Genomic DNA, 14,316 nt, shown 5'->3' with positions numbered 1-14,316 from the left:
AGCTATTGATCCTCCTCTTTTTTTTGTACTTTGTACTTGGTGAGTAAGATGAAAGATGATGATGGATCAGAACACGGGAAGAGAGGGGTGTGATAGTGGCATGGATAGAGTACAGGTGGAGATGATGGATCAGCAAATAGATGGATAGATGATATGGATGGATATAGTGGATGGGCCTCTTTCATACGAACATTTGGACTGACAGAGAACATTTGATAGGAATTTAATCATGGGTCGCCGTCCCGCTCGTTGTTATCGTTACTGTAAGAACAAGCCTTATCCCAAGTCTAGATACTGTCGTGGTGTCCCTGATGCCAAGCTCAGAATCTACGATTTAGGTCGTAAGAAGGCATCTGTCGACGATTTCCCTCTCTGTGTTCACTTGGTTTCCAACGAGTACGAACAATTGTCTGCCGAAGCTCTTGAAGCTGGTCGTATTTGTGCTAACAAGTACATGTCCAAGACCTCTGGTAAGGACTCCTTCCACATGCGTATCCGTGTCCACCCTTACCATGTCACCCGTATCAACAAAATGTTGTCTTGTGCTGGTGCCGATAGATTGCAAACTGGTATGCGTGGTGCTTTCGGTAAGCCTAACGGTCTTGTCGCTCGTGTCAACATTGGCCAAATTATCTTCTCTGTCCGTACCAAGGACTCCAACAAGGCCGTTGTCATTGAGGCTTTGAGACGTTGCAAGTACAAGTTCCCTGGTCAACAAAAGATCATCATCTCCAAGAAGTGGGGTTTCACTCCTCTTGCCCGTGCTGAATACGTTGAAGCTCGTGCTGCTGGTAAGCTCAGACCTGATGGTTGTTACGTCAAGTTTGTTCCCCAAAGAGGTCCTCTTGCCAACTACTTCAAGGAAGCTAGCAAGGTTTAAATTGTCTCTTCATTCATTTAAACAATAAAATTACGAAAGGCTTTCTCTTTATAAACCCCCCCACATATACAATGAGCGAATGAGTGCTGCTTGGTCCAATTACTTTCAGTAGTATTCTATCCAGTCATGCGTATATCGAGAGACCTGAAAACGTGGACAGGGACCATCCAATCTGATGATGGTGCACACATCGAGCACCAGGATACATCATACTAAACAGTGGAGGAGGCAATAGATGAGAAGGACGTTATGCAAATCTTCTCTCCAAACTCGTCTATCATGATGTCTGAGGGTAATCATAAATTGAAAAGAATGCGGGAGATCCAACGAAGAAGGTAACTATATAGTGATATGTGAGGTTTGTGCTACATGAATGTAAATTATAACATTATTACATGTGTACGCATTTGGCTCTTTTTTTCTCCTCTCCTTTACTTTTTTCTTGTCTCCCTTGTTTATCAACGATGGATTCGGATGACAGCATACTCAAGAAACTTCGTAGCTCCAAGACACAACGAGACAAGGAGCTAGAACGCATCAAAAGCTTGGCAGTAGTGTCAGTGCTCAACAAGAATTTCAAGGAAACAACGCCTCCTCCTCGGCCGTCTTCGCTGCTGCCTACCTTATCCCCCTCCAACTCCTTGACAACGGATAATCCCTCTTCTACTGACACTACACCAGATGGCAAATCAAGGTCTCTGTCAGTGTCGAGATCACAGACCATCTCCTATAGCACAGGTAGCAATCCTCTCAAGAAAGCAAGCAATACAAGCCTCGATCATGAATACAGCAACAACATGTCACGAACATCATCTGCTACTACAAATAGACGAAGCAGGATCCTGACATCGAATGATACTTTGGATGAGGATCAACAGCGCCTTGTATCGGAGCAAGAATTGAATGATAGCTACCTCGTGACAAATTCACCCATTGACACTGAAAAGGAAACCCTTGAGAAGCGTGTTCAGGAACTAGAAGCATTGTACGCTGCATCGATCAATGATTTACAAGTGCTAACATCGCAGTGCCATCAGCAAAAGGAAATACTGTTACTACAAGACAAACTCATACAGCACATGTCGGATCAGCTGGACGCGCCTGCTGTCAATATGCAATGTCAACTATGCGCTTCAGACGATGTGGCATCGCTGTTGAAGGCACAGCAAGAAGTTGCAATACTAACTAGAGAATTAACCGAGTTGAGGCCACTATCATCAGAATACACTTGCGCAATATCAGAGTTGACCGAGAGAACCAGTGCAAGTGAGCACAAGATGGACGAGCTGGAGCAGCTGGCAAGAGAGATTCAGAAAGCAAACACCGTACAGACAGAATTCATTGATACCAAGGTCCAGACACTGCTCGATAAAGTCCTTCGAAAAAACGAAATCATAAACAAGCTGGAGCACAATCAGCAGCAGTACTTGCTGAAGCAACTGCAATACCAGCAATTACCCCCTACACCCGTCGCCACTGTGGCAGCCGCTGCTACCAAGACAGATGGCACACATGTCTTTAATGAGAACACCTCTAATGTGATTCCAGAAGAGAACGAAGAAGGTACAAGCGAATTAGAGCCAAACTCGGCGCGATCATCCTATGTGTCCCATGAAAGCCAACATGGACGAAGATCATACATTTCTCGCTGGAAAGGAAATGCTATACCACCCGCCTCACCGCCACCTTCGTTGCCTTTACCGCCTATCCCAAGCGCATCGTCTCGCTCCACTACGAGCAACAGTACTAGACCGAAATCCATTTTGTCTGAAATATCCAGAGGCTCCAGTATACATGCACAGCATACCAGTGGCAACAAGCATCTCTCCATGGACGCTGTTGGAGGAGGCGTCGTATCAACAGCAGCAACACTAGACAGCCGTAGACCTTCTGTCCAATCACAATTTGATGAAGAGTTAGCTGATGCTGCTTATTACAAAGAATTTACAGATCAGTTACAAGAAAGACTTTCCATGTCAAAAGAAATTGATGATTTACGTGTATGGGAGCCAAGTGATTATGATAGCATTCAAAGAAAAATCGACTCCAAGAATTGGTCAGATAGTGAGGATGGCCATAGCATGAGTAGTCAAAAGGCTGCCTTCTGGAAAGGCATGAAAAAGAAGTTGAGAGTCTAATAAGCTCGAATATGTATACTAGCCGATCTATTTCGCTACGCTCAATATCGGCGTCGCCCTGTGGGCTCGCCAAAGACATTTTAAATCAGATATAATAAAATTTTGGCATATCAAATAGATTTTAAACAATTTATTATTAGTAAAAAAAAAATAATAATAATAAAAATGGGTCATATTAGAGCCACCAGGAGGAGGAGAGGAGGTATCTCCCTCAGCATCCTTTTTGCTTGCACTGATATCAAACGAAGCCTATTATTGAGACAATGTGAAAGAAAATTCAGGCTTTATGCAGCATTTGTACATCACAATCGCCATTTTCTGATAATAGAACCGTCATATCATTCGTTGCTGCTGATGCTTTTAATAAGATGGCTACATAAAGCTGGCCGTAAGTAAATACATGACTTGTATAAGATCTACAGCGGCTTTTTTGAGATATTATCATTGCAAAAGATACAATCATAAGGCAAAGCTCCCCAAAAACGTATTTGCGCTAAGCAATTGTCCTTTCAATTCCATGATCCCCATTTAATCAGCATCGCAATCATCATTGTCAGCAATAGAAAGAAAACATTTATTTTTTTTAAGGAAGATTATTGTTTTATTAATAAAATTCTTTGTTTAAAGAAAGAAGACATTTAGGTCAGCCAGCAGCAATACCGTCGCCAAAATTGATTTATTTTATCTGTTCAAGATTGGATGGATTTCGTCTTTTGTCGACTTCTTTAATCTATTTTATGATATTCGACTATATAAATTGTGATGATCACCTACGCTTCTTAATACATTCTTGGATTACTTTTCAAGGCGCTTCCAATGGTGCTGATTGTAATAAATGTTTTGACTGAACTTATTGAGCGATTTAATAAGATTTGAAATGAGGTTTTTAGCGAAAATAGCCATATTTTTGCATAAGAAAACCTTAAAAAAGTGGTTTCAGAGGTTGTTTTGGATCGAGAGAAACATTTTGATCCAATACATATCATAGTAAAAGTCTTCATTTTCAAAGTGAAAAATGCGAGCGTTTGATTTTCGTCAAAAACCATGAGGTACCCCTCATAGGGCGGCCAAAGTTGTTTTTGGGCGTTTTCTGGTTAAAAAAACAGCACCAACCGAATGCCCTACAACATTGGCCACCCTTGATCTGCTGCTGTCAATGTGGTCTCATATCCTTTCCTTTTTATCAATCTACAACTTGTTTTGATTACATTTATTATGTCACCATCTGCTTATAATTTGAAAGAAGCGTGAGTATATCAAGAGATGGGAGGAGAAATTGAAGGAGCAATCAGTGGCAGAAGAAATAGCTAGATGTAATGATCCACATAACATACGTTTCAATCCGCATGATTGAAACATTAGTATAACACACACATATATATAGATAGTTTTCTTTTTTGACAAGCATTGAACGGTAGTGGAAATATCTGTCATTACTACTCATTATATACAGTACTTTTATCACAATAAATCCATCACTTGATCCTAATACTACTCGCCCAAAAATATTTTTCATATTTTTTAATAAATATTGCCCAAGTTTAAAGACATACAAATAGTAACACCAATCCGCCCCTCCCTAGTAGATATATATATATTTTTTTTTACAGAATCATTGCACTCTTATTACACTAGACTTGTAACTGTTTTTTTTTCAAAAAATGAAGAAAATTATGCAGAACGCCCAACTCTTGAGGTGGGCACTATTTAAGGTTTTGGTCGTTTTTTTTCTTGCCCAAAAACAACTTTGGCCACCCTATCATGGTTTTTGGTCGATTTTTGGCCATGTTTTTTTTGGGCCAGAAAGTTGAGCAAAGGCATCAGGAAGTTACTGCTACTTGAGTACAATTGTTTGGCGTCATTCCGGTGGTTCAGAAAGGTCTGTATGTCAAGGTATGAAGGCTTGAAAGCTGTCAAATTTGGTTATGTTTTTGCTTTATAGCTTTTATTTACATAGTATAAATTACATCTCTGGGAGCTATACTTTTCTGGAAGAACAGGTCTGCAGCCTGTGCAAGTTCTAGTTCAAGTAGAGGGAATATTGATTTTGGTAAAGCCAATCCATACAAATTTTGATGCGTAATGTTGTTGGTAAGCTTATTAATACTGGAAGTGAAAAAACGAATTTGATGCTTGAACACTATGGTTTTACACCTTTGCTTCGCTATGGTGAACCCCTCATCAAGATTAATATTACAAAGTGGTGGGTTAGAGGCTTAGTTGCCGTGGTTTTTCACCTTCACTTCGCTACGGTAAAAACTGCCTCATAGGTCAATGTTACCAAATGTTGAATTAGATGCGCTATGTTCTTGGTGGGTGGGCTTAGCACCTACTCCAAACCCTCTCCCCAACGCCGGCTTCATTCACCTTGTACGGTACTCAATTCTCTTAATTTTTGAAAGGATATTATTTGTTTGTCTACTGTTTTTGAATGTTTTACAGGGTATGTAACGATGTAAAATAAAGATTTGAAATCCATATAGACTTTATACGATGGTGTTTATTAATGCGTGCTAAAGATCATAAGGGCTTGGAGCTAATCCAGGTTGGTATATGCCTCGTTGTTGTGGAAAAACGGTGCCAGATGGCCTTCTGTTGATACCTAGAGTAGATGCGCTCTCTTCATCTGTTTTGGTATTGCTGCTCAGCTCGAGCACTTCATTTGATGTATCCACGAGTACGGAATCCGTGCTGCTTCTCTTAATACCTCCCATGCTAATGCGACGTTTCTCGTCATTACCACGTTTTACAGCTTGATCCAGAGAACGGAAAACTTCATCATTCAAGTAGTAAGATTTCAGCAAAAGCTCCATCAACTGCAGGCGTTCTTCTACTTGGTGAACTCTGTTTTCTTGACTCATGGCTTCATCTACAGCATGTCCTGATCCGTAGGCGCTATTCTTGAATACAGTACTTAAACGACTGCTGACAGGATTGACCAGTGGTACAGGCGTACCCATGCGATCAAAATAGTTGGCTAGTCTGTCTGTCAGCTGGATGCGAAGTCTACCAAAAGACCAGCGATGCACAATGCCCCAAGGAGACTGAGGTCTGAAGCCAAAAAGGATAGTCTGCACCGCAATGAAGAGACCCAGAACACCACCGATTTGTGCGAATGCGTTCAACAGCGTAAATACCTTTTGCTCGTTGTTGATGTTGATAGTGAACGATGAGGGCTGTACTGTGAGTTGTGCTAGCAGAGATGAGGTTTGCAGCAGTGCGATGTTCTGAGGAGCATCTTTGTAAAAGCTGCTTACTGTAGAATCTACGTCGTAAGTAGACGAGAATCCCACATAGTTCCAACCATCAGAGCGTCGCAAAGCTCTGTTTTCAATAATGGCAAACGAAGCAGATGTTCTAACACTGGGTTTGAGAATGATGGAATCAATCGTGTTGGAGCCTTGCTCAGAGATGGCCCATTCTCGATTGAACTCGGGCGAAAGTTGGTTGGAAGGAAGCAATTTGTAGGCAACCACGTTTGGGTTATAGCCTGGCGCGTACATGTCAATGTAGATGGCTCCGGAACTGCTGATATTGCCATTGGTATCCAATCGAGGGGGGCCCTGAAAGCTAAAGACCATCTTGGTGCTGGTAGACTCACTATAACCCATATTGTCGTTCATCAGGGAGTAAGAAGGAGCTGATAAGAACATGAAACAAGCAACAGCACCAAGCTGATCAGGGTATTGGGGAAGGTGGTTTGACATGTTCAGTCGTATGATCTGATTCGAGCAGTCTGTGCCATTTCTGAATGCACAAAAGACGTTGAGAGGTGGAGTAGTTGAAGACACATTAAAGCCATCGTAGCAGAAACGAATGTCTATGGCTCATTCATCAGTAATCGCATTATTAATTAGCGTGTGGGTATTGAAATAACATACCTGGAACTTGCACCATGTCCGTTGGCTCTCTTATTTCTTGAACGACAACTGGGCTTTGGACTGATCTGTAAACTGAATACGCTACAAATGCTATAAACAGGAACAAGAGGATGAAGCGCACCAAAAGACGCGCTGTTTCTGCCCATAATGGCTCTCCGGATCTAAATCCATGCATACAAGATTAGCTAGATATCTCTCATTAACCACAGATACGCAGTATACCTAGGGTGCCAAATAATCTCATTTTGAATGTACATTCCAATGGCTCTGATTCTTGGGAACCGTCTCCACGTAAGTGCCAGGATTAATACGACGATGAGCAATACAGCTACAACAATACCGGCAATCGCACCTTCACTGAGGCTTTGCTTTTTGCGATTATAAGCTGGGTCGCTGTACTTGTCAGTGTCTTCATTGTTGGTAAACCATTGCATGCTGCTGTCTTGCAATTGACTAGCAGATTGAGGTACGTTATTGATAACACCTATATCCTTTGAAAATACTGATCCAACAAGGCCCAATGCTGTTACCAGTTTTGTATTCTCCAATAGCGTCAATGTTGAATAGATGTAAGGTACTGCTGCCAGGCCTGAGATTTTCGGGTAAACCCATGTCCAAGTCGTTGTATCAAGGGCGACAAGGTTGGGAGTGGCACCGCCAGTTAAAGGATTTCTTGCTGCTGCTTGGTCGCCACCTACATTCAAGGAGAATGAGCTTCAAATACATAGCAAATGTTTCAAACTCTTGAGTATACCTCCATAATAGTAGATTGTGGATTTATCGGGGCCTAATGGTGTGAGTAATACATTAATGATGTTAGGGCACTAATTTCGTAAGACGCCTAAATGCTTAACATTCTATATACCTAAAGCGCTTCCTGCAGCAAATCTTGGTGCCGGTGCGTTTCCGGTTACATTTTGACTATATATCTTATTTTTGCGTGTATCAAATAACGTTACTTGAGAAGCATCAAGTAGAGTTCTGTCCACGAAGGATACCATTCCAAATGCTATGACAATAACTCCATCACTAGGCACAAGGAATTAATAGTGTACGCTTTATCAGCCTCTACTTTACCTACGGTAGCATATCAGACGAAGCACCTATTGTATTGATCTTTAGGTTGGTATCTACTGCAGTCATGTTGATAATGGATGAAGTGTTTTTGAGGTCATATCTGAAAATGCCAGGCATTGGCGTATTATCCATAATATAAGCGCCACCCATCACATAAATTGCATCGTTTTCAGGCGATATGGCTGTCATTGTAGCTCTTCTTAAGGGTGGTAGGGGCTGCAATGCTGGGCTAAGTTGAGGATTTGTCCAAGTATTGCTTGGAATATCGTAAAAAGAGATACCAGAAGTTCTAAGCTCTATTGTTGTATTGCTTTGGGCATTTGTAACATTTATATTTGGATACTGGACGTTAGCAAGCACAATGGTCTTGTTATCTCCAAGAGCGTATGCATGACTGGAGTCCCTATTGAGCTGTGGTGCTGTATTTGTGATGGCATTGGTAATAGCATTTTGTTGAGAATCGAATTTCAGTGTTGTAATGTTGAAGTTTCTGCTATTTGCGTAATCAGACTTAATTCCGCCCAGGATATAGATTGTATCTGCCACTGCTACAGATACGCCCATATTCAAAGGTGGTATGTCAAATGTTCTGTTGAATAGGTCGCCATAGTACGCATGGACATGACCAAAGATTAAAAGGTATAAAAGTATCACAAATATCGAAATAGCTTTCATGCTTGAAAGAAGGGAAAATGTTATTCACTGTAACTTATTCACTGCATTATATACGCTTTCACTTGTTTACCATACAGCCCACAATCGATGAGTGACTCCATCTCAAGGCTTAGTTTATATATAAACATGCAATTCTTATTTATAGATAAATCAGCACTTCAATTAAGAACAATTGGTAGGCTTAGACACAAATAAAGTTTGCTTTTCAGTGAGAATAAACAAATTGTACTGCTCCCGGTAATGTTGCAAACACAAACAGTGCCACAATAATACTGTTTTGTTAAGCAATGGTGGCTTTTATTTTTATTAAATGTTCTCATATGGTATACATATCATAGCTTTGATTCAATTGATCTAATGTAGGAGTAGTAGATTGATCCCATTAATGTGATGAGCATGCCACTCAGGTTCTATGAAAAAACACTCAATTCACGCTCAATTTCTGATCCAACTGCCACTTACCAGTAAAGTCATACGATTTCCAAAGATTACTGCTACAACAAGTGCCTGAATGCTGGTCTATCAAGTGGATTACTGTCAATTTCGCTACCATTTCCCTATCTACATCCAATGTTACCTTGCATACACTTGCCACAGTCAATGTCAAGGGCGATGTCTGCATCAATAGTAGTAGCATTGCAATGTTGACAGCAAATCCAGTCATGGCTGTGATCAGCATCTGCAACCAAAATCCAAATTCATCCCAAAACCAAACTGTAGAAAAGATGTCATCCAATTCTCCAGACAATATGACAAGGGGCACCATAATAGCAATCGACATGATGGTGTTGTACTGTACTAATGCCCTATTTTGCCCATCAGTCAGTGTCCTCATCTTTTCAGACAATTTGATCTACGCACCATAAATCGCTCCTCAATGCTGACAATGTCTTTTTTACGTAGATGCCATACAGTGCTACGATAGCAGGCCACGATATACTGTAAAATGCACCAACCAGCGAAAAATTGAGGTTCCCCATAGCGCCTATGGATGTGCCGAACATGATAACGACACAAGCTGACACAATACGTTGGTGTTGTTCAATACGAAGCATGAGATACGAGAATAATATTGAAAAGGCGATGGTCAATGAATGAGCAAAATGATATGTTGTGATTTCGACATGCTGCAAGAACAGAGGATTGAATATAATGACACAGATATATACAATGGTTAATGGTGCAACGCGTATAGCAACAGAGGAATCCCAACTTGGTGTAGGTATACGAAGGATTGAATGACGGCTGCAAATGATGGTGGTTAGTTGAGCATTCTGTTCATATAGTTGTATAATCCTACAGTGGTCTCACCAAGCTCCATACTACCATAAATACCAATGTAATGGCAAGCTGAAAGAGCACTGTGAAGCAAGGATAGGGAAACTTGTATTCTGAATAAGTGAAGAGCAGTTTGTTGATGAAAGTCGCTAGTATCGAAACTGTAATGTACAATGAAACGGTCAAGAAGAGAGACCCATTTGAGCTCATAAAGAGCTTTGCTCCTCCTGTTGATTTGCCCGAAAGAGAGCCTGTCGGTAAAGGAAGGCCCCCCATTCTAGTTGACATGTTGGTGCTTTGGTGTAATTGCAGAGAAGAGATGCTTTGTTGTGACTGGAATGAATCGAAAAAGAAGCAAGCAAGCGGAAAGAGCAATAAAACTCAATCCTTTAAGGATACATGTTTCACAAAAAGCCAAGCGGAAACCCCTAAATTACAACATTGCTGGATCTTTTACCTAACCACGTTGATAGCAAATGAAGAAGGACTCTCGCTCATATGAAACTCTTGAGCAAATCAAGGACATGCTTCCAGATCAGTATCCATTTGGAGCGATGTGTCAGATGAAAATGACCATAGCAGTGATTGGATCGACGTCATTTCCGCCTATTGATTTGGTCTGCAAATCCACAAACGGGCATGTATCCTATACAGGAACAACGCGTGATACATGTCCATTATCTGGATATAAGAGGTATTTAACTTAATTTGACTTTTTCTTTTTCCTCTTTTTCTTTTCTCTTTTCAACTTACATCTCACTCTTATCTGATATGAGTAAGTATATTTGATGCTATGTTGATTTGCAATCTGGATGATTTGCTTACTAAATCAACCTGTGTTGTAGCCGTTCCTGAAAGCCCCTCCAAAACTCTCGAAGCTCAGTTGGCTCATCGCCCTGATGTCCAAGATCTAGTCGACAGAAACATCATCAAAGGTATACAGCGGGTGTGGAGTAACGCTTCCTACAGAGAGTCTATATTCAGAAATCTCATGTAACACATTTGTATTAAAAATGATGTATTATAGACCCAAAAGTAGCACCTGCAATCCAACAACAACGTGATGAATTGGAGAAACGCAAGATTGAGGACTCTCTCCGCCATAAGATTGACCATCGTCCATCACCAGAGAAGCTTGTTGAGCAAAACATTTTAAAAGGTATGTGTTTCGACCAGTCGAGCCAGGGGCGGAGGGAAGAAAAGAGAGAGAAGAGATATATGAGGCAGGTCAGATGATCTTGTTTATTCATGCACACACACACACACTATAAAGATCCCAAGATTGCTCCTTCTCTTCAAAGACATCAACTCGATTTGGAAAGAAACTTATTGCAAGACACATTGGAACACAAGTTTCAAGAAAGGCCTGATCCTGCTGAACTTGTTGAGCAAGGTATTTTAACCAGTAAGTAAAACGTGGAGGATATATGTGTTTACATGCATTGCAATGGGGTATTCATGTGTTTTGCTGTAGAAGAGGAAGTTCCTCCTCAGTAAATTCTAGGAACTGTTTCAAATCATGTATGCGATTCCTTGTTCAAATGCTGATTTTATACTTGTCATTTGAAAGCTACTTTTCGTCTTTCTCATCTTTTTAATAAATCAATATAATTCCTCATTGATGCCTGTTATCAAGAGAAGGAATCTCGGATTTAAGGGCCGGATGTTGGAGTAAAATCATACCAAGTTCGGCACCAATAAACTGTGTAGCAACATGGGATATCCCACCATTTGTCGCTGACTAGACTAGCTTGTTATCAAAAGGAGTTGATGTAAGAGAATTGAGCTTATGTTATACATACGATCATACCCTCAATAACCTGTAACTGACGATAATACGTTATATAACTGCGACTTTCATGGGCAATCAATCAAAATGTAGCCGAGCACCATCTTCAACCTTTTTGTATGACTGAATATGTCTAAATGTCAATCAAACATCCCTCATTGCTGCTACATTACAAGATGTTAGCTTTGGGTGTATGACATCGCGTTAGTACAAAAATAAGTGATAGGTATCATCGTTCCTTACCCCTGCCAATCGCTCCCTCTTTGAAGGATTGTCTATTGTCTTTATAATATACGAGTATGTTCATGCTTCGGATGGCTCTCTGCCTTCGCTTCATTTCGGTGAGAGCCAACCTGCGTGGCGGCAGCTCGCGCTACCGACTGCCCTTGCGTATCTTGTCAAAATATTGCTACTTTCATTTTGGCCCTCCACTTACACATGAAAAACCTTCATATTATCTGTGGATCTGATTCTTATGTAATGCTGTACATCCATATATACATAGCTACTTCGTATACGGGCAAGCAGCATACTGGTATTCCCCCTTTTTAGTCCTTAGTATCCCTGATACAGCAAAATCTGGGAGCATTTGAGTCAAAATTTCGACTTTTTGGCCAGAAACTTCTTTTCGTATTTTCATAAATTGCTTAATAAGTTTACTCAAAACATTTATCCTATATTGTACCATTGGATGCGCCTTGAAAAGCACTCCAAGAAAGCTTAAAGAAGGATGGGATGATCATCTCATTCTATATAGTCGAATCTAGCAAAATAGTTCAATCGAGTCGAAAATTATTAAGATTTGGCCAATCCACAACAGACTATGAGTCTGGGTTTGAATTAATTTTGGCTAGTGGTGCTGGCTGGCAAACTCAATGCCCTTTTCATCATGAAGGCAATACAGTAATAGATGCTTTTGAAGTGCATGGAAAGTAGGTGTCAAATTGCATAGCAATATCGCTAGCCATGCTGTTCTTCTTGTGCCTCATATTTAATAAAGCCAGCCTATCAAAATACTTGTTAGAACAGCTTCTTTCGTTTTTGCTGCTTTGAGAGTGTCTAGAGACCATAAATTTATCACGTTGCTATGAGCATTTCGACTCTTCGGTTGGTTTCCTGTCCTACGCTTACTTTGATGGAAGTCAAACTATGTTCGGGTGGCACCCGCTGCCGCGAGCCTTTGGTTAATATTGCCAAATTGCTAATAGCTAAAATGTTAGATGAAACTTGATGGTTGGTGGATAGTAATATAATATAAAATTTTCAATCATACTTGACCATGCCTGATAAATGCCAAGGTTTCGGGTCTTGGTGCTTGAGGCTATTCATATTCCCTGTTCCGATACTGAATGTCTGTAGCAAGGTTCAATATGCATGAACTAGAAGATATTTAACCTTCGCACATTAGATTTCCTTCTCACGGCTTCACTCAAAGAAATCAGTTTTTTTTTTTTTTTTTTTTTTTTTTTTTTGCTTTGCTTCTCATGTTTTATACAGCAAGAAAAAGCTGCCAAGCTATCGTATAATATTTTAAGCTCAAAATCACCTCGTATGCGGTTTCAAAAGCATCTATTGTTTTCATAATTAGAAAGGCATCCATTTTGCCAGCCATCAAAATTTGATTCAAATTCAGCTACAAACTGTCCTTTATTTGTTAATTTTCAATCAAATTTCGACTTCGTTGATCTATTTTGCCAGATTTTTAAATAAAACCTGGAGCTCGACTCCCCTACAAAAAAAAATATTTTGCCAGATTCCCCTACAAAAAAAAAATATTTTGCCAGATTCGACTATATAAATTGTGATGATCTTTCCGTTCTTCCCTAAGCTGTCCCTGGTGGTAGGGCGAAGTGGTAGAAACTCCCGTATGCCAACGGGAGGATCCCGGTTCAAATCCTGGTGAACGCAAGTTGTTTGATTTTTTTGAGGTAGTACTGATGTCCTCATTTGGTGTTGTACTCTATCCATTATCTATATTTTGACGATTTCCGCAAGACTGTATTGGCTCTAGGTGTCGCACCTTATCAGTAGTAGATTTCTTTCCCAGCTTAATTCAAAAAATATCTTATTCCCCTTCTTTGCAGACATTGGGTCCACCAACAGTCTTTTCTATCCCTCAGTATGACATTTAAAGGACTTTAAATAAAACCTGGAGCTCGTCTCCCCTACAAAAAAAAAGTTCTTCCCTAAGCTTTCTTGAAGTACTTTTCAAGGCGCTTCCAGTGGTGCTATTTACAATGGGTATTTTGTCTGAAGCTATTGAGCAATCTTCGATAATATGAAATGAGGTTTTAGACCAAAATGTCGAGATTTTGTATATCAAGGTCGTACAAAAGTCGATTCAGGGGTTGCGTCGAATTGAGAGAAACATTTTGATTCAACATATATCATAGTAAAAACCTTCATTTTGGAGGTCAAACACGCGATCGTTTGATTTTCGATGAAAATCATGAGGGATACCTCATGCTTTTTGGTCAAATTTTGTCCATGTTTTTTTTTGGTCCTCAAAAAGTTGAGCAAAGGGTTTAGAAAGTTACTGCTAGATCAGAGCAATTGTTTGGTGCTAATCTGGCGGTCCAAAACGGCTTCTAACGCGAG

At 40.3% G+C, this 14,316-nt stretch overlaps 5 protein-coding genes across 5 annotated transcripts; 3 read left to right on the top strand and 2 right to left on the bottom strand.

Annotated features, from left to right (window-relative positions):
* Positions 1-229: 229 nt before the first annotated feature.
* Positions 230-880, top strand: ATC70_000869 (uncharacterized protein; the record flags this gene model as incomplete). The annotated part of the gene is made up of 1 exon (XM_064820276.1): positions 230-880. The coding sequence occupies one exon, from the start codon at positions 230-232 to the stop codon at positions 878-880; it is 651 nt and encodes a 216-aa protein (XP_064684196.1).
* A 464-nt stretch (positions 881-1,344) lies between these two features.
* On the top strand, positions 1,345-3,018 carry ATC70_000868 (uncharacterized protein; the record flags this gene model as incomplete). Its single annotated transcript, XM_064820275.1, has 1 exon — positions 1,345-3,018. The coding sequence occupies one exon, from the start codon at positions 1,345-1,347 to the stop codon at positions 3,016-3,018; it is 1,674 nt and encodes a 557-aa protein (XP_064684195.1).
* Positions 3,019-5,531: 2,513 nt separating this feature from the next.
* Positions 5,532-8,540, bottom strand: ATC70_000867 (uncharacterized protein; the record flags this gene model as incomplete). Its single annotated transcript, XM_064820274.1, has 6 exons — positions 5,532-6,838; positions 6,900-7,060; positions 7,122-7,593; positions 7,654-7,686; positions 7,765-7,928; positions 7,981-8,540. 6 exons carry the CDS (start codon positions 8,538-8,540, stop codon positions 5,532-5,534), a joined length of 2,697 nt encoding a protein of 898 aa, XP_064684194.1.
* Positions 8,541-8,983: 443 nt separating this feature from the next.
* Positions 8,984-10,217, bottom strand: ATC70_000866 (uncharacterized protein; the record flags this gene model as incomplete). The annotated part of the gene is made up of 5 exons (XM_064820273.1): positions 8,984-9,061; positions 9,114-9,170; positions 9,229-9,457; positions 9,513-9,896; positions 9,952-10,217. The coding sequence occupies 5 exons, from the start codon at positions 10,215-10,217 to the stop codon at positions 8,984-8,986; spliced, it is 1,014 nt and encodes a 337-aa protein (XP_064684193.1).
* Positions 10,218-10,700: 483 nt separating this feature from the next.
* Positions 10,701-11,426, top strand: irc3_1 (putative ATP-dependent helicase IRC3; the record flags this gene model as incomplete). The annotated part of the gene is made up of 5 exons (XM_064820272.1): positions 10,701-10,704; positions 10,775-10,864; positions 10,957-11,088; positions 11,203-11,334; positions 11,404-11,426. The coding sequence occupies 5 exons, from the start codon at positions 10,701-10,703 to the stop codon at positions 11,424-11,426; spliced, it is 381 nt and encodes a 126-aa protein (XP_064684192.1).
* Positions 11,427-14,316: the final 2,890 nt, after the last annotated feature.

Source organism: Mucor velutinosus (genome assembly GCF_035048745.1).
Source record: "Mucor velutinosus strain NIH1002 chromosome Unknown tig00000041, whole genome shotgun sequence".
NCBI classification, from domain to species: domain Eukaryota; kingdom Fungi; phylum Mucoromycota; class Mucoromycetes; order Mucorales; family Mucoraceae; genus Mucor; species Mucor velutinosus.
Note: the sequence above shows the minus strand (reverse complement) of the source record. Positions and strands in the feature narration are given on the sequence as shown.